A 27,678-nucleotide genomic window follows, 5' to 3' on the forward strand; every position below is an offset into this window, starting at 1 on the left:
TGTGTGTGTGTGTGTGTGTGTGTGTGTGTGGATGCTCTGTGCGCGGGTCTCTGCTCGGTGAGTGTTCAGCTCAGTTTCTCGGCCAGTCTGATCAGCTGTTTCTCGGCCAGTCTGATCTGATTTCCTGTGAAAGTGTAGCTTCAGTTTTACTGGCGTTGCTGCGACTCGGTAAAAGTCTGATTTTCTGCCTGTTCGCTTCTCGCGGCTCCTGTGAGCTCAGACTGAGTCGGACGGAGCGCCGAGAGGCTCAGAGTCGATCAGTGAATCAGTGCTGAGCGGGTCCGAGAGAAAAGACTGACCGCAGGTTTATTTCCTTACAGAGCTCTGAACATCATGGGGGAGGGCAGCTTAGCACCTTTACCTGGTAAATACGACTCAATTCGTTCATTTATTCAATCATTCTTCTCTTTCTTCTTCTTCCTATTATTATTATTGTTGTTGTTGTTGTTGTTGATGATGTTGTTATTGTTATTGATCATCTATATTTAACACTATGATGTTATTAAATCGTAAATGATTTAATGTATTCTTGTATTTATAGTTCTCAGTAGATTAAATTTTTCCAAATCAAACTGATTCTGACTTCATTCTATATCCTACACAGCCCGTATAGAGTTTCCTGCAGCTGATTTCAATCTCGACTCTTTTACTTTTACAGCTTTTAACACTGGTCAGTTTAAATCAGTGAAGTTGTAGAGCAGCAGTTTCACCCCTTTACCTGCAGCTCCATTTATAGAGTACTGAAAGCAGCGATCAGAGTTCTGAACAGCGGAGCACTGAGTTTGTACTGTGTGTGTGCGCGCGCGTGTGTGTGTGGTTACAGTGTGTGTGGACCCGTCTCTTCAGGCTGTATGCGTGTGCGCGGGCTGCGCGCGACCCATACGGGAGCGCTTCCTGCTGCGCGTGCACTGCGGCGTGTGGCATGAGCGGTGCGCGCGCTGCTGTGAGTGCGGAGAGCTGCTGGAGAAGAGCTGCTTCAGCAGAGACAACAAACTCTACTGCAGGACAGACTACCAGAGGTAGGACACTCTCTCACTCTCACTCTATCACTCACTCACTCACTCACTCACTCACTCACTCACTCACTCACTCACTCACTCACTCACTCTCTCATTCACTCTCACTCTCACACTCTCTCTCACACTCACTCACTCACTCACTCACTCACTCACTCACTCACTCACTCTCACTCTCACACTCTCTCTCACACATACTCACTCACTCACTCACTCACTCACTCACTCACTCACTCACTCACTCTCACACACACTCTCTCACACTCACTCACCCACTCACTCTCTCTCATTCACTCTCACTCTCACACTCACTCACTCACTCACTCTCACTCTCACACACTCTCTCACACACACTCTCTCACACTCACTCACTCACTTACTCTCACACACTCTCACTCACTCTCACTCTCTCTCACACACACTCTCTCTCACACATACTCTCTCACACTCACTCACTCATGCTCACTCTCACTCACACACTCTCTCACACACACTCACACTCTCTCACACTCACTCACTCACGCTCACTCTCACACACTCTCTCACACACACTCTCTCACACTCACTCACCCACTCACTCTCTCTCATTCACTCTCACTCTCACACTCTCTCTCACACACAGTCTCTCACACTCACTCACTCACTCACTCACTCACACTCTCTCACACACACTCTCTCACACACTCTCACTCACTCTCACTCTCTCTCACACACACTCTCTCTCACACATACTCTCTCACACTCACTCACTCACTCACTCACGCTCACTCTCACTCACACACTCTCTCACACACACTCTCTCACACTCACTCACTCTCTCACACTCACTCACTCTCATTCACTCACTCACTCACTCACTCTCATTCACTCACTCTCACTCACTCTCTCACTCTCTCTCACACTCACTCACTCACTCACTCTTACTCTCTCACACTCACTCACTCACTCACTCACTCACTCACTCACTCACTCTTACTCTCTCACACTCACTCACTCTCACACACTCACTCACTCTCTCACTCTCTCTCACACTCACTCACACACTCTCACTTTCACTCACTCTCTCTCACTCACACTCTCACACACTCACTCTCACTCAATTCAATTAAATTATATTCAGTTCAAATAACTTTATTGTCATGAACTGTAGTGAACAATTGTTGCCGAAGCAATTAAAATGTCTTAGTAGAATATGAAGATAATGTTAAAGAAGGAAATATTGTATAAAAGAAAGAGTTAAATAATAATAAAATATCCATATATATACACACATACACACATATACATACTACACACACACTGTAAAATACAACACACACATCAAGTAAATGCTCCATTTCCATGGGAGGAGTTTATGGTGCTGTGCCACTCTGTTCTCTGTTCTCCGGTCTCTATTCTCTGTTCTCCGGTCTCTGGTCTCTGCTCTCTGGTCTCTGTTCTCTGGTCTCTGTTCTCTGGTCTCTGTTCTCTGTTCTCCAGTCTCTGTTCTCTGGTCTCTGTTCTCCGGTCTCTGTTCTCTGGTCTCTGTTCTCCGGTCTCTGTTCTCTGGTCTCTGTTCTTTGGTCTCTGTTCTCTGGTCTCTGTTCTCTGTTCTCTGTTCTCTGTTCTCCAGTCTCTGTTCTCTGGTCTCTGTTCTCTGGTCTCTGTTCTCTGTTCTCCAGTCTCTGTTCTCTGGTCTCTGTTCTCTGGTCTCTGTTCTCCGGACTCTGTTCTCTGTTCTCTGGTCTCTGTTCTCTGGTCTCTGATCTCTGTTCTCTGTTCTCCGGTCTCTGTTCTCTGGTCTCTGTTCTCTGAGTTTGTGGCAGCTGTAAACATGTTTAGCTGATAGTTCAACACATTCTGGAGTCTCTCCTAAACACACGCATAACAGATCTTCAGATTGAGTCACTTCCTCCTTAAATGATGGGATAGAAGCTTGAACTGAGCTGATATAATCTTCTCTGAGCTTTCTATCTGTTACAGGAGAGAAGGTCTTGCTCTGTTTCTGTTCGTCTTGAACTGCATTGATCACATGTTCGCTCATCTCTGGGCCTCCTTTCTGAACTGTGATCACTCAGTCTGTACATTAAGACGTTTCTTACTGGGGGTTTTATTTTGATCGGATAATCTGCTAGTCTGGATTCTCTCTTCACTATCTGTAGCTTTCTCATGTATTAATTGTGGCAATTTCATTGGTCCAATTATTATGTTTTTCACAAGGCTCCCTTTAGTGGTATTAGTGTAATATTTACCAAACAAGGCGTTATTTTAATGAAATCATCAACAACTGACTTTTTATTCCGGCTTTTTATTCCTTCATTTTAATGAATGAAGCTTAATGTGACCGATCCCACGAAGTAAAACGTAACACAACCATTTAGTGATAATATAAGGGAATATAACACGATATTATGTAATTCATATTATGAGTAGAAATTACAATAATATAAACAGAGAATTAAAGAGAGGCTGAAACTCCATTTGGCTGCAGAAACCGCAGGGCTTCATTTTATTTTTATACATTTTTTTTTTATTTTTATATTTAAAACATTTAAAAACCTTTTCTTTTCAGTGAAGGGGTTTCAGTCACAGCAGCCCGCTGATATCAGAGCCTCGCAGGTTTTGGAACCATACACACACACACACACACACACACACACACACACACACACACACACACACACACACACACACATACAACCACTGTTGTTGGAAGAAGACCTCGTATCTCCAAAATAGTACTATTATTAGTAATATTTACAAAAGAAAACTTTACTTTTAATGTAAGTCAATGGAACCACAATTTTTTCTAAATAATTTTAGCTCATTTCTTTTAGTTCATTCATTATGAACTTTACTTACATATGTAAAGCGCAACAGGTATTTTCAAAGTATGTCAAAAACAAGAATGGAGATTTTCTTTTGCTCTAAATTTCATGAGGAAAGGACCAAAAGAGGTGGTCCAAAATTACAGGAGAAAATCTCTGGTTGCAAAGACTGTTGTGTGTATGTGTGTATATGTGTGTGTATATGTATATATATATATATATATATATATATATATATATATACAAAATTATACCTTTACTGGAAAAGTAGAAATTTAATGTAAGTCTTTACAACCAGACATTTTCTCCTCTAATTTTGGACCACCTCTTTTGGTCCTTTCCTCATGAAATTTAAAGCGAAAGAAAATCTCCATTCTTGTTTTTGACATACTTTGAAAATACCTGTTGCGCTTTACATATGTACATAAATTGCATGAAAGAAAAAATAATTTATTTTCAATAAAAGAAGTGAACTAAAATTATTTGGAAAAAAATTCTGGTTTCATTGACTTATGTTTAAAGTAAAGTAGATTTTTTCCTTCTCCTGTAAAATTACCAATTTGGTGATGCAAGTTTTTCGTACGACAGCAGCGATGTGTGTGTGTGTGTGTGTGTGTGTGTGTGCAGCAATATTGAGCAAGTTGAGAAAATTTTCCATAAGCAAGACTTACAGTTTCATAATAACAACATAGCATCTCATAATTCTGACTTAGTATCTCATTATAATGGCTATGCCATAGTTATGACTTACTATCTCATAATTATGACTTTCTTATAAATATGAGAACATTTTGTCGTTATGAGATAGTCCGTAATTATTATTATTATGACTTAATGAAGTTCTCTATATATATTTTATGACAGAAACAGGCTTCCACAGAAATCACATACCTCTGGAATTGTCACTGTAATGTGCTTACAAGGATTTAATGTGCACCGTGTCAGACTCTGTTCCTTACGTTAGAGAAACGCTTCTAGAAAGAGCTCTCATTGCAGCTTTGTTCCATTTCACCTATGATTTGTCCGTGTGGTCGACTCTCTTTTGGACATGTTAGTTCTAGCCAATCGTGGGCTTGAATTTTACAGAGAAAAGCATTGGGTAGTTTACTTTGTTTTTACTTCCATTAGTTTGAGATCCTTATAGCTTTTCTTCCAGTAAGACTCACGATTGTGTTGTGCACGAGTACTGAGTGAATAGAGTTTGCACATCCTTTTTGTGTGTGTGGTTGGAAGACTGGGGGGTGGATGGGTTTGGGGGACTTGGCATTGAATTCCTGGAAGACAAGGTGACTGCAGGAGGAAGGGTCGCGGTGGGCCGAGGAATGTGCGGAGGCTTTCACACACACACACACACACACACACACACACACACACACACACACACACACACACACACACACACACACACGTACATACACAGCCAGGCTAGGATGGCACTACTGACACATTGTCAAGATGTGTTAAATTAGCAGGACCCATCGGTGTGGCAACTGCAAGCTGGGGACAGCATATGGCCGTGTCGTCACGGTGTGCCGACCCCCTACTGACCCCCCAAAAACACATCCGCACGCTCTCTCTCACACACTCATACACACATTCTCACCTCCAAACGCAAGAGCTTGAGCCAGTATAGAAGATAAGATGTCCCAGAAGGAACCAGTACAAATCCAAATAGTATCATTTAATGACTTTATTAAACTTCTTAAAGCCCAAAGTGAAACTGACCAAAAACGCCACAACTAACACCAACATTCTAGTGTTCACAGTCAGCTTCTTACTGCCCCAGTATAAAGAGCTTAAAACCTCAACATACACTATGTTTCCAAAAGTATTCGCTCGTCTGCCTTCACACGCATATGAACTTGAGTGACAGCCCATTCTTAATCCATAGGGTTTAATATGATGTCGGCCCACCCTTTGTAGCTAACTCACTCATCCATGTCTTTATGGACCTTGCTATGTGCACTGGTGCGCAGTCATGTTATATAGTCATATATATATATATATATATCGCTGTTGTCAGAAGAAAACCTAATGTATATAGGCATATATACCACATATAGCAAGCATAGTTTGTGAGAGAATGTTGGATTGGTATACTCTTTGCTTAAAGCTACACTATGTATGTTTTGGGAATTTGGAGACCTCTCTGGTGGAATTGTGGAATTGCATGCAACAAATGGAAGAACATTTTGTATCATGGGTTGTGCTTCAGACCTGCTTCCCGAGCAAATGAATCTGATGATTGCATTGCGTTGAAAGAGTATCTCAGTGAACTAAGTGATCCTTCCAAGAATGGAAGTGAATTATCTACTTAAACTCTTGTCCTCATATCTTTATTAGTATAATGTTGATTTTGCATTTGAGACCTAAACATTAAATGTGACCCTCTTTTTGAGTCTGTGTGGGTGGCGTTAATACATAAAGTCGTACAACATGGTCTGAAAGCCTCTTACCATTGATTGCTTTAAAGTGGTAATGGTAGGAATCAGGGGTTGCGACGTCTACAGAGCGAATGCAGCCGTTTTATTCTCAGTCTTCTGAGTTATTTATGTAATGTAGGTAATAGTGAAATAGTGGTAAGTCTGAAAAACATGTTTTCTTTCAGTACTACCTTTCCTTTAAACACCTTGCATGTACCTGTCTGTCATTAATTCATATTAAAAAGTAGATTTTAGGCCAAAACCTATATCAAAACATATTTGAAAACAGCATTTCAGGCATCAGGTCATGTATTTATAACTCTTTATGGTGATAACTTTCTTTGAGGCAGCTCTGAGAGGCATTAAATGCTTCGGACATCTGGTTCCAATCAACACCAGTGTGAACAACACCTCGCACCACTCTGAATGACTTTGTTTACATCTTAACCAATTAATTATGCAGATGTTTGGGAAAATCTGTGGATTTACTTCACGGTCTATTTCATTTGAAATTGCAAGTGTTTGCTGTTTATGTTCAGCACTGAAGATTGACTCTGAAAGGTTTTGGACGCTTGCCAAAATGTAAATCTCTGGTCAAGAGCTTGTGATGACCAAGCTGTCTTTTTTCATCTATCACACACACACACACGCACACACACACACACACACACACACACACACACACACACACACACACACACACACACACACATCCCATCCGCTGAAGTGATAATGATGGAAAAATGACCACTGTGCCCTTAATAAGTGGACTGCAGCAGGCTGTGAAGTTGATAGAGGTCTTTAGGAGAAACAGGGAGTGGACCATATGCTCAGGGTACTGAAGAGCCTCGAGGAGGGGGAGTGTATGTGCGTGTGGTGGGGTGGGCTCTCAGCCCGAACCTTGTGCTGAGGCATCTGGATAGGCTTGTGTCTGGTGGTGTCTCTGTTCTTCTCAGGGGTGCTGCTCATCCAACCGTGAGTTTATATGACCTGACCAATTAGCCACATACCCAGCGCCTGGCACTATCCCGCCACTTAACCATGGCCTGTATCCACCAGGGCTTCTGGCTGGCCGACCTATCAGGCAGCTGACCAGACTGGGGAGCAGAGTCACTGTAAGTGGGTCAGCGGTCTGCTCTTTCAGTGCAGCTAGCGCTGTTTGATTGAGTGAGCTCTAAGGAGATGTTACTGTGTGTCCCATGTAACAGTAATGCAATATGTGCTGGGTAAGGTAGCGAGAGGATGATGGCCTGGAATACAACAACAATAGCATGCATAATGATATGTGCTCGTCAAGGAAGTTGGGGCCATTGGCATTAAATAAAAATGAATTAGCGGGTTTACAGTGTCCCGTTTTTTTGTGATGTAAAGACAGAAATCAAACTAATGTCGGACGATTTTCTCTCTTTAATGTGACCTTGCGACAAAATTCAAGAGAGAAGCAAATCGATAGATATTTGGAAAAATAATACATACAACATACAAACATACAAAACTTACAATACTCTAAATGTGCACACCCCACAACTTATACTTCGTTGAAACACCTTTTTTATGCTGGCATGTAAATCTGTACGCCTGGCAATTTCATTCCACTCTTCATTGCAAATGAAGCTTAAGCTACCTCAAATCTCCAGGTGATCTCCTGTCCTGATTTAGGTCATTTCACAGGCTTTCTAAGGGATTGTAGTTGGGTTCTGGGAGATCTAGGCTACTCTAGGACATCTTCATTTTTGAAACATACCATTCCTTGGTTGACCTGGATGAGGGCTTGTCATTATCATGTTAGCGGTGGAAATTCCTCTTTATCTGCTTTCTGACAGGTTTTGTGCCAAAAAATATCTTGGTATTTGGAGTATGTCATCTATTTTGACCGGAGTCCCTGTCCTAGCTAAAGTGAAGCACCCCCTAAACCTGATGCCTCCTTTATTCATGCTTTTAAGGTGTGTATGATCTATTTAATAACCATTTCTGACTTAATTTCTTAATCATTCATAAGCGCTTTGTAATGGTAGTCTTATTCTAAAGTGGTACTGGAAACTGTAAGTGTGTGTGTGTGTGTGTGTGTGTGTGTGTGTGTGTGTGTGTGTGTGTGTGTTTAAAGGCTATTCTGGCTGCTCTACACAATTTTGGTCTTTGTGGAGAGGAGTGAACTGTTTCCACAGCAGGGGGTTCCCACTCCTCCCCTTTCGCCCATCATTGCTCACTAGCAGCTCAACACAGAGTCATAACCATAGATATACATACATAGATGCTGCGTTGGGTCCAGTCAGGCACGTCAACATCACCGCCATGTTGGAGAGGTCAAAATCGCTGCTTGACTCCATTCAGTACCATCACAGAGCGGCAGTTTATGAAAGATACTGTCCCTAATTCCACTATTTCAGGAATACTGCTCTCAGAAAATGGGATAGGATTATATAATGGAGGGAACGCAGTGATCCACTCTCATGTCTGTGTGATGCGTATTGTTTGTGTGGTGTTTATGTGTAGATATGATCATGTGGTTGTTGAAGCTCAGAGAACCTGTTGATGTGATTGTTTTTCCTCTGGTTTTTATATTAAGCTTAATTCATTTAATGGTCAATTAAGGGGGTCTTAACTTTATGTAGTAGTTATTTATTTACAATGATGGTTAATGCTTTGTAGTGGTAAGTTATAGCATTCCTTAATCTGTGTAGATATTCATAATAGATTAATGTTAGCACATTCTTACACGAAGCTGAAGTCAGATTCTTATTTGCCAGCTTCAGGAATTTTCCCATTCCACCTTAAATGGTGCAGCTTCAGGCACCAGAAAGTGACAGCGGCTCCATTTAAGGTTGAACGGGAAAATTCAAACAAGAAGCTGGCAAACAGGAAGCCAACTTTAGCTTTGTCCTTCTTACTGTGTTATTAGGGGTTTATTTTATATTTATGTGTATTATGATTAGAAGTGATTCACGCATTGATGGATTTGCTGTTTGTGTTTCTCGCGCTAAACTCGGTTTTTAACGTCAGGTTCAGACTGAATACTTTCCTGCTGGTCCAGATGGCTAATTAGCATGATCTGTTATTAAAATTGATCCTGAGACTCTTCGTCTCTCAACACAAGTGAATCTGTTCACAAGCGGATCTTGACCTCTCCAACATGGTGGACGCTCAGATGCACCACCTCAGATAGAGAACAACAGACAACATGGCATCTCAGTATGTATATCTATGGTCACAACATTTCACACAGAGAGGAAAGAGTGTCATAGTTTTTAAGGCATTTTAGTGTATATGGAGTGAAACGGCTCCCTGAGAGGTACAGTTGGTACTGCACTGTGATAACCTGCACTCCAGCTATACTCTCTGGTGTTTGGTACCAAATAGAGGTCCGAGCAGGTCTCAGCAGCATGAGGTTCATAAGCTAATGGTATCCAACATGTGAAACCTCTAAGTGATTAAACAGATTCCTGGCTCCCTTTAAACACTATATTACACACTGTGGAATCATGCTCTGCCACCAAGGCAGGGCTTCTAAACATCCACTCAGTGTTTATAGTTTATGCATCTTTAATGAGGCACATACGGTAGAGCCATTAAATCCTTGGAGGTTCTTGAGTTCTTCTCTCAAGCGAACTGTTGACTTTCAGTTCTGATAGATGTTCCTGCACTGTTGTACAGCACTGACAGCACTCAGGAGGATGCTCGTGCTTTTACAAGCTCATATATGTCTAAATCTTCGTAAACATCTGTTTATTCGACTTTTCTTCTGAAATCAAAGGTATTACCAAGGAGTTTGCCCAGCTTTTCTGTAGTTATAGCCCTTGCTAATCTGGGAAGCCTTTACACCAGGGCCCAATCCCTTCTTTTTACCCCTACCCCTTGTTTTTCAAGTGTCACCTTAAGCCTTAGAGTTACAAGGGGTAGTGGTTAAACCTAGCCCTACAAAGTGGGACCCTCAAATAAAAAAATAAAACACTGCTTCATTAACAGCTACTAGCGCTGCTCTGTAGGCGACCCTGCCCATCTGCAGTGACAGCAGAGGAGGGCAAAGTTCAGCTCTTTACTGCTGGGCTTTAGTTACATTTAGGGCATCATATGCTTTCATTCAATTCTTCAGTGATTTGAAGCTAGATATTCACCAGATTCCTGTTCAAATTTTCCCATTCCACCTTAAATGGTGCAGCAGTTACATCCTGGTGCTTCAGACATCAGAACTGCTGGACTATTTAAGGTGGAACGGGAAAGTTAACCAGCTAGCTACTGAGACACTAGCATGCTAGTAGTGATTTTTATGCTTATTATGAAGAAAAACGACCAAAATACACTGAAGCTACATTAAAAGATAAAATATAAAACAATGATTATTGTAATTTTTAATTGAGAAAATTCTCACATTTGTGGGTTTCTTTGGTCTCTTGTGCTCCATCTTGCTGGTTTTTCTTTTCTTTCTCATATCTCTCTGTTTGGAGTCTCTGAAAAACCTCTGTTTGAAGGGTCATGTAGCCCCAACACTTCACCCCACCCCTCTATCTCAACAAGAATCGAGACATCCTACCCCTAGACGTGAACGTGCAAAACAGGGGGCTAAGTGTTCAGTGGTAGGGCGATGGGGTGAAATGGGATTAAGCCTGGATGTTGGAACAGGATTTGAACATTCAGCCAGAAGATCATTAATGAGGTCAGTTACTGATGCTGGAAGGTCAGTTCTGGATCACAAACTCCACTCCAACTCATCCCAAAGGTACTGGATGGAGCTCCGTCACTCCAGAGAACCCAGTTCCACTGCTCCACAGCCCAATACTTTGGGGGGGGGGGGGGGGGGTGTTGTACTCCTCGAGCTGACGCTGGGGAGTGAGCATGGTGACCTTAGGCTGAGGTGAAGCTGCTCCAGTGCGTCCCAATTAATACGCAAAGCTCTTCAATACAGTAGCGTCCAAAAGCCTGAGACCACTAGTGAAAATGCTTCTATATACAGACAAACATTACAAATGATATTATCAGCAGAACAGTTTGAGTGGTCTTTGAAATATTGACATGAATTTCAGAATTCGTAGTAATTAATATATGGATAATTCTACCAAATTGGTTCAAAACCAGAATTGAAAAGACATTTCACTTTTGACTTAAGGGGTTTTAGACTGAATTTTTTTGCTTTAAGTGACCTCATACTTTAATTATATTTATTTTATTCAAATAAATAATTAATTGATTGTTCCATTTTGTCTAACAAAACAATCAAAACACTAACATGTAACGACTAAAACTCAGTAGTATGCGCAGTAGTGCATTTATTTTTATAAAACTGTTTTTTTTTATTGTATTAAACCTATGATAAATCCACATATTTCACCTTCACTTTAAACATGAAAAGTAATAAAAAAGCAAATAAAAAAAAAAAGTTTCATTTAGAGGTCTGGGCCAGACACCTCCCAATAGAAAGTACCTTATAAATGATGAGTTTGTGTGTATTTCGCTCAGCACTATCTCAGCTTCTGCCTTGGATTTCAATAGATCATAATATAATGCTTGTAAAAAGATGTGCTCCAAAAATGACGTTTTGTACAAAACAGGGTCAGCCTTGACATGGTCAGTGTCACAAATCTATTTACTTTCACCTACAAACAGTGCAAAATCATAATTCTTCTTCATTTTTTTCTTTCACTGTTTAAAATTCTTTTACAATCTAAATTTTTATGTTTATTTTCAGGTTTGAGTGAAAAAAACTCCAGATTTTTATGTGGTCTCAGACTTTTGGACCCCACTGTTCGTGCACAATAGAATGTCAGCGGTGGATGCACTTTAATGCAGCCGACTTGACAAGTTAAAACAGGTGTGTAGATCGTTTTGAGCATCCTGTAATTCTAGGAATGAGAGTGGGAGATCACATTTACTCAGTTTTACTCTTTACTCAGTTTTACTCTTTACTCAGTTTTACTCTTTCTTTCCTACAAATGTAGTCCATCAGCCAAGAAATGTTTACTGCACAAAGCTTTACGCTCTAAAATGCTGACCAGAGGTCAAATGGCCTGCTTTTATCTACCAGACATACTTGTTGGAATAAGACCTCTTCAAAAAAATGGTAACTTTACAGTGAAAAGGGAAAAAACATACATCACCTTCAATGTAAGTCAATGGAACCAGGGTCATTTGTGTGTGTGTGTGTGTGTGTGTGTGTATACATACAAAACGGAACAAAACCTCTAAAAAAATCTACATAATGGTAACTTTACAGTAGAAGGGAAAAAAACATTACTTTTAATGTAGGTCAGTGGAACCAGACTTCTTTTGGGACGTTTCTTTTGGTCCATTCATCACTAAATTTAATGGTAATAATTTAATGTAAAGGGCAACAGGTACTTTCAAATTAGGTCAAAAACTGAAAAAAGGCAAAAGTGATACGTTTGCTCACACCTACATTCATATTTTGAAATAATTATGTTATGATTTAATTAAACCTATAAATAATAATCAAAAATAATTGTTATGATTTAATTAAACCTAATGCATTACTGGAGTGGGTAATAACCTACCTAAAAACCTTTCTATTGGGAGGATGTCCCAAACGCTAACCCCTGAATTTCATACTAGCAGTGGAATTCTGCCTATTTGTTGTGCTTTTTATAAATAAACAAGCATTTCCATTTGGTTTACACATCATGTTTAAGTATTTTTGGACATGTAAACTGTTTTTAGACATACAAGCCAAAACATCTCGCTGTTTGAGGCATATGATGATTTAAGCAGTTTAGTATTTAATACCTGCCATAAATAATTTATTGGATTAGCCTTGTTCTTCCAGCACAAAACTAAAGAAGCAAAACCACTGTTTCTATTACTAAACATGCTTTGGCTTATCGACTGCAGTTAAGATGATGTGGAAAATGATCCAAATTGGATTTGGCCTTTGCTTTAAGGCTGAGCTGTAGCTGATGTTTATTCCCGGTAATGTTCAGGTCACTAATGGTTTCCCTCTAAACTCACCGTGAACTTACTCACTTTACTCATGGAGCAGCTCTCTCTTTCCAGTAATCTTCACGGATGCACTGAAATATTAATCATCAGACTCCAGACTGTGTAGCAGTGATGATATTGGTGTGACAATGTACAGATTGAGTGATACTGTTAGAAAAGAATCTATGCGAATAAAAGCTTCTGGTCAGCAACACTGGCTCGGATACGCGCTGCAGAATGGACAGCACTCGGCAGACACTCTGTAAAAACTTTGTTTAGGGTCCATTCTCTCTCCCTCTGAACTCTACAAAAACCTTGCTTAGTTTCCCTGGCGACCCCACAGCAACACTAATAGGTCTCAACAATTCAAGGCTCTGAGATGTTTCAGTTCATGCTCATCAGTAGAGGAATTTCAGTGTGTGTGTGTGTGTGTGTGTGTGTGTAAATTCACCTGGTTATGTAAAGCCAGTGTTGGACTAACTAAGTAACTAAGTGAATGTAATTAGTTTCTGTACTTAAGTATTTCTTCGTGTATCTGTACTGAAGTTTTTCCATTCTGGGCGACTTTTTACTTTCACTCCACTACATTTCAAAGTCTAATATCTGACTTTTTCCTCCACTACATTTTGAGAAATCTGTCGTTCCTTTTGGTTTCTGTGTGTATAAAAACGTAACATGTCAAAACGAAAGAAGCACAAAGCAAGAGCACCAATCAGGGCACAGCGGTCACTTTGTTTAGAGCTTGTTTTGACCTGTTGGTCATACCGACCCAGTGCAGCACACGGTTCAACGTCAGCGCAGCAGCGTAAAATTTTGGGAGAGTCTGTTCAACATAAATGATGAACTAACCTAACTTTGTGTAAATAGAGCACAATATAGAAATATGTCCACATATGCAGTCGAGACTGACGCAGCTTTTTTCTGAATTTATACAAACACCATTTCATTTTATAGTAAATTAGTTTGGGCTGGTTTATGTTTATGAACAGAGGCCTACAGATCAACATAGTAAAGGAAACTCATTTGTGATCCTGAGTTTAAAGCCAGTTTTTATTAAACTTAAACTTGGAACTAAGTTGTAAATAAATCTGAAACTGAAACTTTGCTTGTGTGTAAAAAGTGATTTCAGAGCCACTCGGTTCTCCCTGATGGAAACTGTTTACCTTCAGTGTTTTGTGCTTATGATCATTTTAATAGACGTCAGCGTCACTAATTAATGACGTTCTATTAAAAGACTGGTTTACAAAGAGAGACACTGGAGGATTTTCACCTAAAATGAGTTCATGAAGCGAGTCTTGTTATAAAATGATAACAGGACATCAGAGCCATAATTACTCTTTTAGTACTTTTACTTTATACTTAAGTACATTTGAAGATAAATACTTCAGTACTTTTACTCAAGTGGAGGTCTAAAGGGAGGAACTTCTACTTTTACTGGAGTAATATTTTACTACTTTAACTCAAGCACATGGTTTGTGTGCTTCATCCACCACTGCGTAAAGTGCACCATTAGTTATTCTGCTGGCTTCTTAGGCTACATAATTAAAACTACAATAAACACAGTGACCCTAAAGTACATCAAATGTACTGGATTTAAATGTGTACATCATTTTCTCTGAATAAAATACATCAGTGTAGTTGTGTATTTCACTGTACTTGTTTAAGCAGTAATTGTATTGATGTTGTATATTATTATGCTCCCATTTGATCATATAAATTTAATTTCTTTAGAGAAAAAACAGCAAAGTGATATGAAAGACTTGCGCATTAAAAGAAAGTTTCACTTAAAGTTTTTCCCCTTATCTCAAATATGATCGATCAGTTAAGACAGGCTTTCTGTCTGAAGTTTGCTTCTGAACCTACAAGGCTAATGCAGCTAATAAGTAATGGAAGTCTGTGTAACCCAAAATCCTTCTGGTATATTAGTCTCGTGGCTCAAGCATAAGACTAGAGAAGCACTTCAGCCCCCAATCTTAGCTGACTGACTACATTTAGGGCAAGAAAAAAGGGAGTAAAGGATTTTTCAGTGAATTATTATTTTAAAATAAAACATTTTGTCACTGCAAACTGGAACTAAATTGGAAATTTACCTACGAAGGAAAAAACACATTTAACTTTTAATGGAAGTCATTAAAAAGAGTTTATTCCACGTACGTTTGAAGCATTTCTATTGGTTCGTTCACCACAAAATTTCCCAGTGAGGTAAGGGCCAGCTGGCATACTCAAATATAAAATTATGTTAATAGATTTCTTCGACAGTGACAGTTTGCTTTGGAACTGATAACAATTACTTGGTGAAATATGAACACGATGATTTCCCACCAAACAGTCTAGAACTGAAATTAAAACATCATAAATTCCTCTCTCCAAAACTGCCCTGAGCTCGTCTCACTGATTTTAGAGCTGTTCCACCTCTGGAGGGAGCAAACCCCTCTCCCCCCCTCCCCCATCACCTTCATCCTAAACTCAAACCCAACACGCACACACCCCCCGCACACCCGCCGGGCGTGGAAATCTCAGCCCCCGGTCTGACAAACAGAAAATGTGGCGGCTGCCAGGGCGGCACAATGCAGGCACGGCTCGAGGCCAGCTCTGCTATTGTCTGGGCTTTGGTTAAGTCCAGTTAAGATCATTCCCTGGACCAGCCTCTCTCGCCAGGAGGCCTGGTTGCCGCTGCTCGGGCTGGAGCCACGGCCTGCGGAGCGCTTTTCTTCTGCACTTCCCGGGACGCCCTGCTCAGGCCCCGGCTGCGGTTGCTAGGCGCTAAGATGGGCCGCTCCTGCCCCTCCTGGGGGTGTGTCTGGGGGTCTTTTAGAGAAGGGGCAGACAGGTTTCGAGGGGAGAATGACATTCTCGTCTGACTCCCGAAAAAGAGCAACTCAACAGTATCTCTGGAATTTCTGCAATGGGTAAAGAAATGTGTCAAAAAGAGGGAGTGGTGATTTCTGGACTCCCACATCAATAATATTGCGTGAAGAATCACATTTACATTTTTTGACTGAAGCTATGAGGCCAATTAAGCTAACAAATAATGGAATAGAACCACCAATTAACATGGCAACGATATACTGTCTAAATAAAGGTTCTTTTAAAGTTTGTGCGCCAAAAAAAAAAAAAATTACATCCAACTTTTTTTTGTGTTATAATTAAGCTGTATTTATTACTGAGACTGGTGCACATAACAGAGCCCTGTTCTGACTAGCTGCCCTGTATTGTGACTTATTCAAGCAGAAGTCGAGCTGAAATACTGCTTATAACTTCAGCATTAGTAGAGCTGAATTGCTGCAGGCTGTACAGGCATATATTCATCTACTTCAGGGTTGGACAAAGTACACAAACCATGTACTTGATTTAAAGTAGAGACACCCAAGGTAAAATATTACTCCAGTAAAAGTAGAAGTCGACCCCCACACGTCTGTCATGACTGCATATGTGGACATATTTCTATATTGTGCTCTATTTACACAAAGTTAGGTTAGTTCATCATTTATGTTGAACAGACTTTCCCAAAATTTTATGCTGTTTGACATGTTACGTTTTTATACACACAGAAACCAAAAGGAATGACAGATTTCTCAAAATGTAGTGGAGGAAAAAGTCAGATATTAAACTTTGAAATGTAGTGGAGTGAAAGTAAAAAGTCGCACAGAATGGAAAAACTTCAGTACAGATACACGAAAAAATACTTAAGTACAGAAAACAATTACATTTACTTAGTTACTGTCCACCACTGATCTGTTTCAGTGGGAGGACACATCACTCAACACACAGGTGCCCAGAGGTTTCTTTTACTATTTAGACACAAATTAGAGCAGTGGAAGTGTATTTTGTGGGTTTGGTGAATGTGAGGAGAACATCACCTGCCTGACTGCACTTTGCCAGTTGTAAAGTTTGGTAGAGGAGGGATAATGATCTGTGGCTGTTTTCAGGGCTTGGCCTAGAACCCTTAGTTCCAGTGAAGGGAAATCTTGATGTGTCAGTAGAACAAGACATTTTGGACAGTTGTAGGCTTCAAACTGTGTGGGAACAGTTTGGGGAAGAAACCTTTCTGTTCCAGCATGACTGAGCCCCAGTGCACAAAGCAAGGTCAAAATATCTGCACAGCACAGAGAAAATATTTTGATTCTCCTGGTCATCATAATGGCAGCTCAGTCATATAGTGATGTCACATAAGACTGATGAATATGCTGATCTTCTTCGCAAGGTTTTTTCACTGAAACAGTGATGTTTTGGAACTTTAGCAATGTAAAAATGCATACATCCAAGTCTTTTATTTCAGAAAAGAAGGAAATTTGGATTTTATGTGATATGGGTCTTATGTGATATGAAACTGATTGACATACTTTTACTTATAAAAATGCAGTTATTTGTTAGCTACATTAGCTCCAGAGCAAAACTAAAGAAGCAAACTTAAAGCACCCAACATGTCTCGACTGACTGGCTGTTTTTAGGATAAGAGGAAGACCAGAAAGTGAAAATTTTACCAGGAAATTTATCTCAGGAGAGCTTTTGGACTCTCTTGCCACTAATTCTCTCTTTCTTTCTCTCTCTCTCTCTCTCTCTCTCTCTCTCTCTCTCTCTCTCTCTGTAGGCTGTTCCTGGTGCGCTGCAGGGCCTGCGCTGAGGTCATCTCGCCGGCTGAGCTGGTGATGCGTGCTGGCTCTGCAGTGTTCCACCTGCGCTGCTTCTGCTGCTCCGTGTGCTCCTGCAGGCTGCAGAAAGGAGACCGCTGTGTGCTGGTGGGAGACAGACTGCTCTGCACCCGAGACTACCAGCACTCACTGAGCAGCCCCGCCACCTCCGACTCAGGTACAGGACAAACACACGCACTTCTTTCCATTCACCTCATTAACCCTTTTAACTCCAGGCTTATTATTCTGTTATTAACCACGAGGCTTATTGTTAAATAACTATTAAGAATTATGCTTTAGGAGACCAATATGTACTGTACAGTAAGAAATGAAGGGTCTGCACAGGTTGTTTTTCATTCATCAAGGTACAGACAATGTAAATGTTCCCTCAAAGCTCCAACAGTAGTTTTAAGGTCTGATTGTAAACCGTAAATCAGTTTTTCCAGGAGAAAAGTTCGTATTTGTTCCTTTTCATAACCGAATGTTTTAAAACAGAGCAGTAGAATAAAAGCCTGGAGGCGAGGCGGGGTGTGTGGAGTCAGTACAGCTCAGTGTGTTCAGTTATGTTCCCTGACTAAAGGGGCTGAGATGGACCCTTGAAAGTCCCACCCCAGTGACAGTTTAGTACCTTTATTTCTGAGATTGTATGCAGTTATAAGCACATGGAACGAGAGTCTAGATCTGCTGATGGGGCCATGAAAGGGTCATATTTTTTCCTGATGTCTACTTGCTGCAATTGCATGGATTTAAGAACCACAATAGTCATAATTATTTTTACATGACCTTTTTCCATCATCTGTCTCTATCTAATCCTTTTATCTCTACATGTAAACCGGAAGATTTCCTCCATTTAAAAAGCAGTGCTTCTTGCTATAGCTGTATGAGTAGAGACAGTGAGCTTCATCAGAATGTATTTATTACTTTTAATAATTCGGTAACAATATTTTCATCCTCTGAGTGCACAGTTCACATGAGCTGGAATGTTAAATTGCTTGAACATGAAAGGAGGGAGAGGACCGTTTCCAGTTTTCATTAGCGATGTCCAGTAACTATTTTATTTTTATTTTAACAATTATTTTGTATTAATCTAATAGCATCTAAACTGGAGCTATGCATAATAAGAAATTGTAACTTCTCACAGGTTATCTTTACATTTTTTCTTGATTTCTTTCTTTTTTTAAAACATGTGTTTATTAATTATAAAGAAATATCTTGAATTGTTTTGTCATCTGTATCTCATAATCCATGCAATAATGGCTTAATGGGACAAATTCTCACTATTTCATGGATTTTATCCACTGACCTCCCAAATCTGCATAATTTTCACGTATTATACATAATGTTTCTAGCTTGTTTTTATTTGTTAATGTCATTTGTAGGTAGAAGTGAGGATGAGGATGATGATGATGAAGAAAGCAGCCTGAAGGCAGCAGGAGAGAGAAATGCAGTGGGAGACGGGGAGCTGAAGAGGCCCAAAAGGCCGCGCACCATCCTCACCACGCAGCAGAGACGAGCTTTCAAAGCTTCATTCGAGGTCTCGTCCAAGCCCTGCAGAAAAGTATGTCTTCATGTGCATTTATACGTATAATCACTGCTGTCGGTAACTTTGCAGAGAAGGAAAAACCTACTTTACTTTTAATGGGTCAATGGAACCTGAAAAAAATTTCTTTTGAATTCCATTCATCAGACAATGTAAAGGCCAACAGACATTTTCAAATTATGCCAAAAACTGAAAAACAACAAATGGCAACTGTATGACATGATCAGTGTCTGCACTGTCTGATTATAGTAAATGTTATACATATACACACACACACACACACACACACACACACACACACACACACACACACACACACACACATATATATATATATATATATATATATACACATACACTACTGTGTGAAAGGTGAAAGTTTTAGGCATATTTTTAACCAATTGATCTCAGCAGTGAGTTTATCACAATATACATTAGAATAAAGTCATATTCATAATTCAAATAAACATAAAAAAAATAAAAAGTAACAAGAATTTCTTGGGTCCATATTTTTCCTTGACACCTTCACAGCCGCCACAGAGACTTGTTAATATCATCAATTACATCATGAGCACAATTTACTGAAGCACTGATTGATCAAACCAGGAGCTGCTTTTTAACTACATATAATACTGAACTTAACTAACTACATATAATACTGGACTTAACTAACTACATATAATACTGAACTTAACTAACTACATATAATACTGAACTTAACTAACTACATATAATACTGGACTTAACTAACTACATATAATACTGAACTTAACTAACTACATATAATACTGAACTTAACTAACTACATATAATACTGAACTTAACTAACTACTTATAATATTGGACTTAACTAACTACATATAATACTGAACTTAACTAACTACATATAATACTGGACTTAACTAACTACATATAATACTGGACTTAACTAACTACATATAATACTGGACTTAACTAACTACATATAATACTGGACTTAACTAACTACATATAATACCGAACTTAACTAACTACATATAATACTGAACTTAACTAACTACATATAATACTGGACTTAACTAACTACATATAATACTGGACTTAACTAACTACATATAATACTGGACTTAACTAACTACATATAATACTGGACTTAACTAACTACATATAATATTGGACTTAACTAACTACATATAATACTGGACTTAACTAACTACATATAATACTGGACTTATTTTTATATTTTATATATTTATAAAATCATGGTGCCCTTCGTACACCTGCACACACACACACACACACACACACACCATAGACCATTTCTGTTGGTCCTTTCATTGTGAACACAAGGCAGGAGTTTTAACTGGAACTTTTCAAATTATGCAAAAAGTTAAAAAAGCAAAAAGTGACAAGAGTTTTGTGTGAAAGACATGATATGGTAGACATATGTAGTTGTATTGTACAATTATATAAATATGTACTTTGCTTAAAAAATTGTATACTCATAAAAGCTTGTAGTCACCTACCCATCCGTGATTTCTTCTGAATTAAGGGTATTAATTATATTGTTTGTCCTGCTGTATATCTCAAGTCTTCTGAGAAGGCTTTACACTACATGTTGGAACATTGCTGTAAGAATTTGATTGCATTCAGTCATAAGAACATTAGTTAGGTCAGTTACTGATGTTGGTATAAGTTCTGGATCACATACCCCATCACAACTCATTCTAATAGGTATTGGATGGAGCTCCATCACACCAGAGAGTGCAGTCCCACTGCTCCAAAGCCCAGTGACCTTCGGCTCATGCGTGGCTACTACAGAATGTTCTGTTCTATTGGTAGTACTTTTCTATGGAGAATGTGCAAACTGTAAGTGCAAGATGTGTTTGGTGTCCAAATCTTTCTTCTTTAGGATGCAAGAAAGCTGGAAGAACAGAAGCAGTGCCTCAAATTTATGCTCAGCTGCTCCGAATACAGCCGTGCATTTATCTCTGTTGATCTGATACTCCAGCCAGGGTCAGTCCATCAGTTAGCCTACATGACCCACAGACCATGAAGGTCATGGTGTCAGTCTCTCTCTTTCTCTCTCTCTCTCTCATTGTAAGGTAAGGGAGACTTTGGCAGCAGAGACGGGATTGAGTGTACGAGTTGTTCAGGTCTGGTTCCAGAACCAAAGAGCCAAGGTAACATGATGCCCTGCATACACCTGCATACACACACACACACACACACACACACACACACACACACACACACACACACACACACACACACACACACACACACACACTCACACACAGTATACGCCCTGAAAAGGACATTTAAATAATTTTTTCTGGACTAGTTTGCCAATGAGGAAGTCTACAGTGTTATCAGTTCTTGTAGGAAACTGATGACATGCTGCTCGTAGATCTCTTTGATTAGCGCTGTATTTCCTTACACACTCTCTCTGTGTGTGTTCCACTGCATGTCCTCCAACCTGAAACCAAAAATGTTCCTAATGACTCTACATCAGGGTTGGCAACACACGGCCCTTTTACTGTCCTGTTACAGCTTCACAGCAGAATTAGATTAGTAGGTAAAAATAAAATAATCCTCCTCTACAGTAAAATAAAGCTCTGCTGATCTGTGAGTTAATGTAGAACTGCTAATCCACTGTTAAACCCTGAAGATTGGTGCACAGACTGCTGGTCACCATAGCAACACAGACAACAATCTCGCTGAACTAGCAGCTAACGAAATAGCTAATAGCTGAAATAAATTGGAGATGAATGGATTCATTTGTATTTATAATCACTCCACCTGGTTTCCTGATACGTTTAATCTGCAATGAGAAACTGACAAACACTAAAAAGTTGCAAGGCTGAAGTCGCCAGCTTCTCACTTAAATTCTCATGTTCCACCTTAAATTGGGCAGAAGTTACATTCTGGTGCCTCAGGCACCATTTAAGGTGGAACGGGAAAGTTTGGTCAAGAAGCTGGTGAATGAGAAGCGACTTCAGCTTTGTGTAAATCGAACATTTTTCAAGAAACTGTTCAACAAGAAAAGTTTCCTGCTGGAGATGTGAGAAAAGCGACTATAGCTGAGCTAAAGCTTAAAACTGAGCAAAGTAAGTCTGCGTTTTCGTTTATATTATATTTTTAGCCTATACTAGTACATCAGCACATACTGAGACAGATTTAAGATCATGATGTCAACGTTATTTCAGTAAAATTTACATAAAATTTTGTGGCTCCCAAAGTGGTTAGATTTTTGCTGAAACTTGGGGAAAATGGATCATCTTAACATTTGGGTTGCCGACCCCTTTTCTATATTCTTATCTAACAAACATGTAGATACTTACGTACTTACCCAGAGCAATGCTCAAATATTGTTCTTTTGCTGAATGTTCTCCTAAATTCTTCTGAATTCTACAAAACATCCTTAGGAACAATGGCATTAGACAAAAAGACATCTGAACCAGATGAAAAACACCAGATAAAAAATACAGTAGCTTAACAGTTTTAAAACTAAGAAGGCTCGTAGTCCTGGATGTGAAATCCAGCTGAGTTTCTTGTATATATGTATATAAATGCAGCTGCTGCAGCTGAGTGTACACAAAAATTCAAGACATTAAAAGACATGTTTATTGCCGTAGTTGCAGCACTTGTGTAACACAGCAGATTGTTCAGTGCACAATCAGGGTTAAATCAGGGTTTTTTTTCAGGGTTAAATGCAGCCCTGGAGTTAGTTGAGGGCTGAAAGCTGAGAGAGAGGGATTTGAACTGAGTAGCAAATGAGCCGGTAGATAAAAGTTTTGCTTATCCCTGCCGTCAGAACAAAACCTCATATCTCAATTTTTGTCATTTTTCTGTTTTTGACAAAGTTTTAAAATGCCTGCTGATCTTTACACTGTGTGTAATTTTCATGAAGAATGAGCCAAAAGAAATGGCCAAAATTGACATGGAAAAAGATCTGGTTCCATTAACTTACACTGAAAGTAAAGTAAGTTTTTTGCTTCTCCTGTAAAGTTATCATTTCGGAGATATGAGATTTTGCTCTGACAGCAGCGACATATACTACGTAGCTGTGGTCGACTACAGCTGGATAATAAAGCACAATGAATTGTGTGAAAGCTGCGTCTCTTTTAATAGCAGTGAACACTACAGTACTTTCCAAGCAGTAAACCACAGTGATTGTGTCACAGTGAATGTGCTGTTCACTGCCCATATTAAGAACTCTGGGTCTGGACTTCTTAATAACAAAAATAAATATGATATTTGAAAATCACTGCTATCACACTGTGGGTAACAAAACAGCTTTAAACGTGAGAAACTTTATCCTACATACATTTTACCTCTGCATGTGGAAGGTCCAAAGGGAAAATTAGGACTTCAGTTTCGTAAAAAGTCGAGTGTTGAGAGTTTTACAAGAAACTATTCCAGTTTTGTGGGGAGGTTTCCTGCCAGAGATGTGAGAAAAGTGGCTACAGCTGAGTTAAAGCTTAAAGCAGAGCAAAGTAAGTCTGTGTTTTTCGTTTATGTTATATTTTTAGCACATCAGTGCATTCTGAGACATGCTTATGTTTTACCTCTGAATGTCCCTGGATCCCCTGAATGAAGAGGTCATTGAGGAGTCACAATATGAATTTTAATATGAATATAAACCCTTTTGTGCACTGAACTGGCAAATCTGAATATCCCAGATTTGATCAGCTGAGTGTTGGTCTATTGGCAGCTACCAGAACAGTAGCACTAAGTATAGTATCTTTTTCTGGATTGAACTGTAGATGAAGAAACTGGCCAGACGACAGCAGCAGCAGCAGCAGCAGTGCCAGTCTCCACAGGAGCAGAGAGACACCCAAACACTTCCCACTGGTACGAAGCCACACTCTCTACATACATCTCCACTCTCAGACCCTACAGCGCTCAGATGCGACTAAGTCAAAAAATGCTTTGTGTTTTTTGACTCTGAGTCGTATCTGAGAGCTTTCTGAGAACTGAAAGGCACAGTGGACTCACCATGTACTATTCTTCATAGATCCTCAGAAAACAGGTCAAAGGAAATTGAGTGACGTCATCAGTGTGACTTTTATTTCAAAATAAGAGATTTTTTGTTACACCAAACACCAAAAGACTGTGTCTTTTCAGTTATCAGAAAGCGCTCAGATCCGACAAAAAGGAGATTTAAAATACACGGCCTGTCGAAAGTTTGCCCTCTTTTTAAATTTTGTAAGTAATGTTTGATTTTTAATGTTGGAGTCATATACAAAAGTTTGAATGTCTTTGGGGAGGAAACATGCATGTTAACACAACCTCTACAGGGCACATTTATAAGCAAATGCACAATTTTTTGTTTGTTTGAATTTAACTCTATGCTAACTTGGCTTGTTGACTTAGAAAATCAAGAAAACCTAATTTGACGAGGGGTGCACAAACTTTTGCACACAACTGGATTTTTCAATTAAATTAAAAAAGTTTGTTAGCAAAAAACATCTCTTTACAAACACTTTTGGTATATTCTACAAGTGTGTACTTACATCACTCAGTGTTCATGTTCATCAAAGAGCCTTGCTTGATAAGAATAACAATGATTTGACAGTTGTCTTTATATGAAGGGTTTGGTTTCAAATCACAGTGTAGACCACTTTTAAGAATAGGATTTATTGTTGGGAGTGGGCTTTGGACATACAAGAAATATTAAGGCTTTATGAAATAAAATATCACCATCATTGGAGATATAAAGTTGTGTTTTCCTTTATTATTCTCCAGCTGTTAGAAATGCCTTTACAACTACCATGAAGACAATTCTGCACATTTTGATGTTGAATTGTAGTTTATTTGCTGAGTTAAACATATAAAACAAATAAAACATAAAATGTGGCCTGTGCAAACGCTGCGGCTCATTTTATATTTTAATCATTTGTTCTACAGAAACGCCCATTTTTGTGTCCCTAACATTTACACTTAGGGTTACAATTTCTTTATATTCTAAAATAAAACATTGAGTTATTTTAACAGTCATGTGTAAAGGCTGAGGCTGTATTTTGAAGTAAAAAACATGTTTCTGCTATTTTAACTGCAGAAATCTATACATGACTATGAAATATATGAAGTAAATGACAAAGAAAACAAATAAATATTATAAAATACGTAATGAAAGATGTCCCCAGGAGTCATGTCACTGGCTAACCGCGTAACAAAAAAATCTCTTATTTTGAAATAAGTCACACCGATGACATCACTCGACTTCCTTTGACCTGTTTTCTGAGGATATATGAAGAAAAGCATATGGTGAGTGTAATGGGGAGCGAGGAGGCGGACACATATGCGGAGATAAGCGACGTTTATTAAGGGCAAATCCAGGGTCATAGTTAAGACGGTCCAGGGTCATAGATCCAACACGGAATGATCAGGGGACAGACATGACAGAAACCAGAATCAAACAAGCAGAACAAACAACAGCACAAAGACCAGTGACCAGACAGGGGAAAACACAGGCTTTAAATACATGAGGAACAGGCAGGAACACAGGTGGAAACAATCAGGGGTGGAATCACAAAATGAGGGGGCTGGACTAAAAAAAACAAAACAAAGAACATGCGGGCTAAACCAAAACAACACGAACACATGGACAGGACTGGGAGGGGCCAATCGTGACAGTTCACTGTGTCTTTTAGTTCTCAGAGATTTTCTCATTTAGCTCATGATTTCATATGAAGCTTTCAGCTGACGTCACTGGTGTGACTGACCTTATTCTATTATAATAGAATACAAATTAAATAAATGATTCTATTATAATATATAGGATTAATAGGATTAAATTGCATACTTAAGATTTACCATGATTGACAACATGTAGTTTGATGCTCTGTAGCAGCCGTTTTGTACAATGCATTTTTCATTAAAATGTCTCTGGTGTTACCTTCATTACGTGTACCACCAGTGACCTGCTATGGACAGGTAGAAAAGTGGACGTTTCTGTAGAATGACCCATTTAATGTTTTATTTTTGTGCAATGATTTCAATGTGTGAAATCGTTCTTTCAAATTTGTAAAAGTTTCTTCCTTGGATGTGTTCACTTATTTTAAATCTACAAAGCATTGCGTCTTTTGACCGGGGACGCCTTTTGCATACAACTGCAGAACACTTGCTGCTTTGTTTAGCAGGTTTTGCAAAGAGTTAGGTAAAAATGAGATCTAAGCTACTGCAACCTAACAAAGAAATTGTGCTTGTTAAATGAAGGGCACTTTGGGACGTTAGTATGAACCCACACTTTGTGCGGGCGGCGTATGTTTAAGCTGGTGTGTGTTTTTCTTTTCTCCCTCTCACAGCACCCTCTTGTGGACTGCCAGTAGAACTGAAGAGCATGGACTTGTATGTGTCTGTAGCCCACCAGCAACAGCAGGCTGTGTCACTGGAGTCCCACAGCTTTAAGCTGGACCCTTTCCGCCAAGGCCTGACCCCTCCTCAGATGCCCGGAGACCACATGAACCCATATGGTACTACAAGCAATAGACTTCTCTTGAAAACCACAGATGTCTGTCTGACCACACAGTAAGCAAAGATCAGTTCACTTTCCTTTCTTGCGTCTCAGCCTTGTATCTCTCTCTTTAGGCTGCGAGGCCTTCTACAATGACGTGGACGACAGCCCTCTGTGTCACCTGGGAGATTGCATGTCGTCAGAGGAGACATCCCTCCTGACGCCGATTGACCGGCTGTATTCCATGCATGACTCTTACTTTGCCTCCTGAGTGCAGGGTGATGCGTGTGCATGTGTGTGTGTGTGTGTGTATGTGTCTGTATATTCGGTCCAGCGCTCTGGGATTAATGCATAACAGTGGGAATGTTATTTGCTCTCGACTCTTAGTAAGTCCTATTTATTGATGTTTGTCCTGTCTGTAATCTGTTCAAGTGAATGGACTGAAATCACAATTAAATAAATGACTGATCCAATACGAAAAGTTGATGTAGAAATAATACAATTGACCTATGATTTAACTAAAAACAGCTAACTAAATATGCATTAATCATATCCACAAGGTAGTAAATAACAGCACTGTGCAAAAGTCAAAGACCACCCTTCATTTGTTTTATTCTCAGTCAATATTATCATGAGATATTTCTGAAGAAATCGGATATAAGATAAGCTACTTGCATAACGAAGGGGCAAGTCCAAGAAAAGTGCATTTTAAAAAATTCCAAAACTGGTGTTCCAAAAAAATTATGAAAAGATTTGCAGAATGGGTCTCCTTACAACAAAGACCTGGTAGATCAAAAACATTGTTACGGTCAAATAAACTGTACTGTTGAAGCTTTTTGCCCTGCGATGGACTGGCGACCTGTCCAGGGTGTATCTGCCTTCCGCCCGATGACCGC

The 27,678-nt window shown here is 39.5% G+C and overlaps 1 protein-coding gene across 1 annotated transcript; it reads left to right on the forward strand.

The window, feature by feature from the left end:
- Positions 1-27,302, forward strand: lmx1a (LIM homeobox transcription factor 1, alpha). The gene is made up of 9 exons (XM_037537879.1): positions 1-57; positions 321-364; positions 824-1,019; positions 17,762-17,979; positions 19,181-19,359; positions 21,426-21,503; positions 24,090-24,177; positions 26,634-26,801; positions 26,917-27,302. The coding sequence occupies exons 1-9, from the start codon at positions 32-34 to the stop codon at positions 27,051-27,053; spliced, it is 1,134 nt and encodes a 377-aa protein (XP_037393776.1). The 5' UTR covers positions 1-31; the 3' UTR covers positions 27,054-27,302.
- The last annotated feature ends 376 nt before the right edge of the window (positions 27,303-27,678 follow it).

Source organism: Pygocentrus nattereri, chromosome 4, assembly GCF_015220715.1.
Source record: "Pygocentrus nattereri isolate fPygNat1 chromosome 4, fPygNat1.pri, whole genome shotgun sequence".
In the NCBI taxonomy this organism is placed as follows: Eukaryota; Metazoa; Chordata; class Actinopteri; order Characiformes; family Serrasalmidae; genus Pygocentrus; species Pygocentrus nattereri.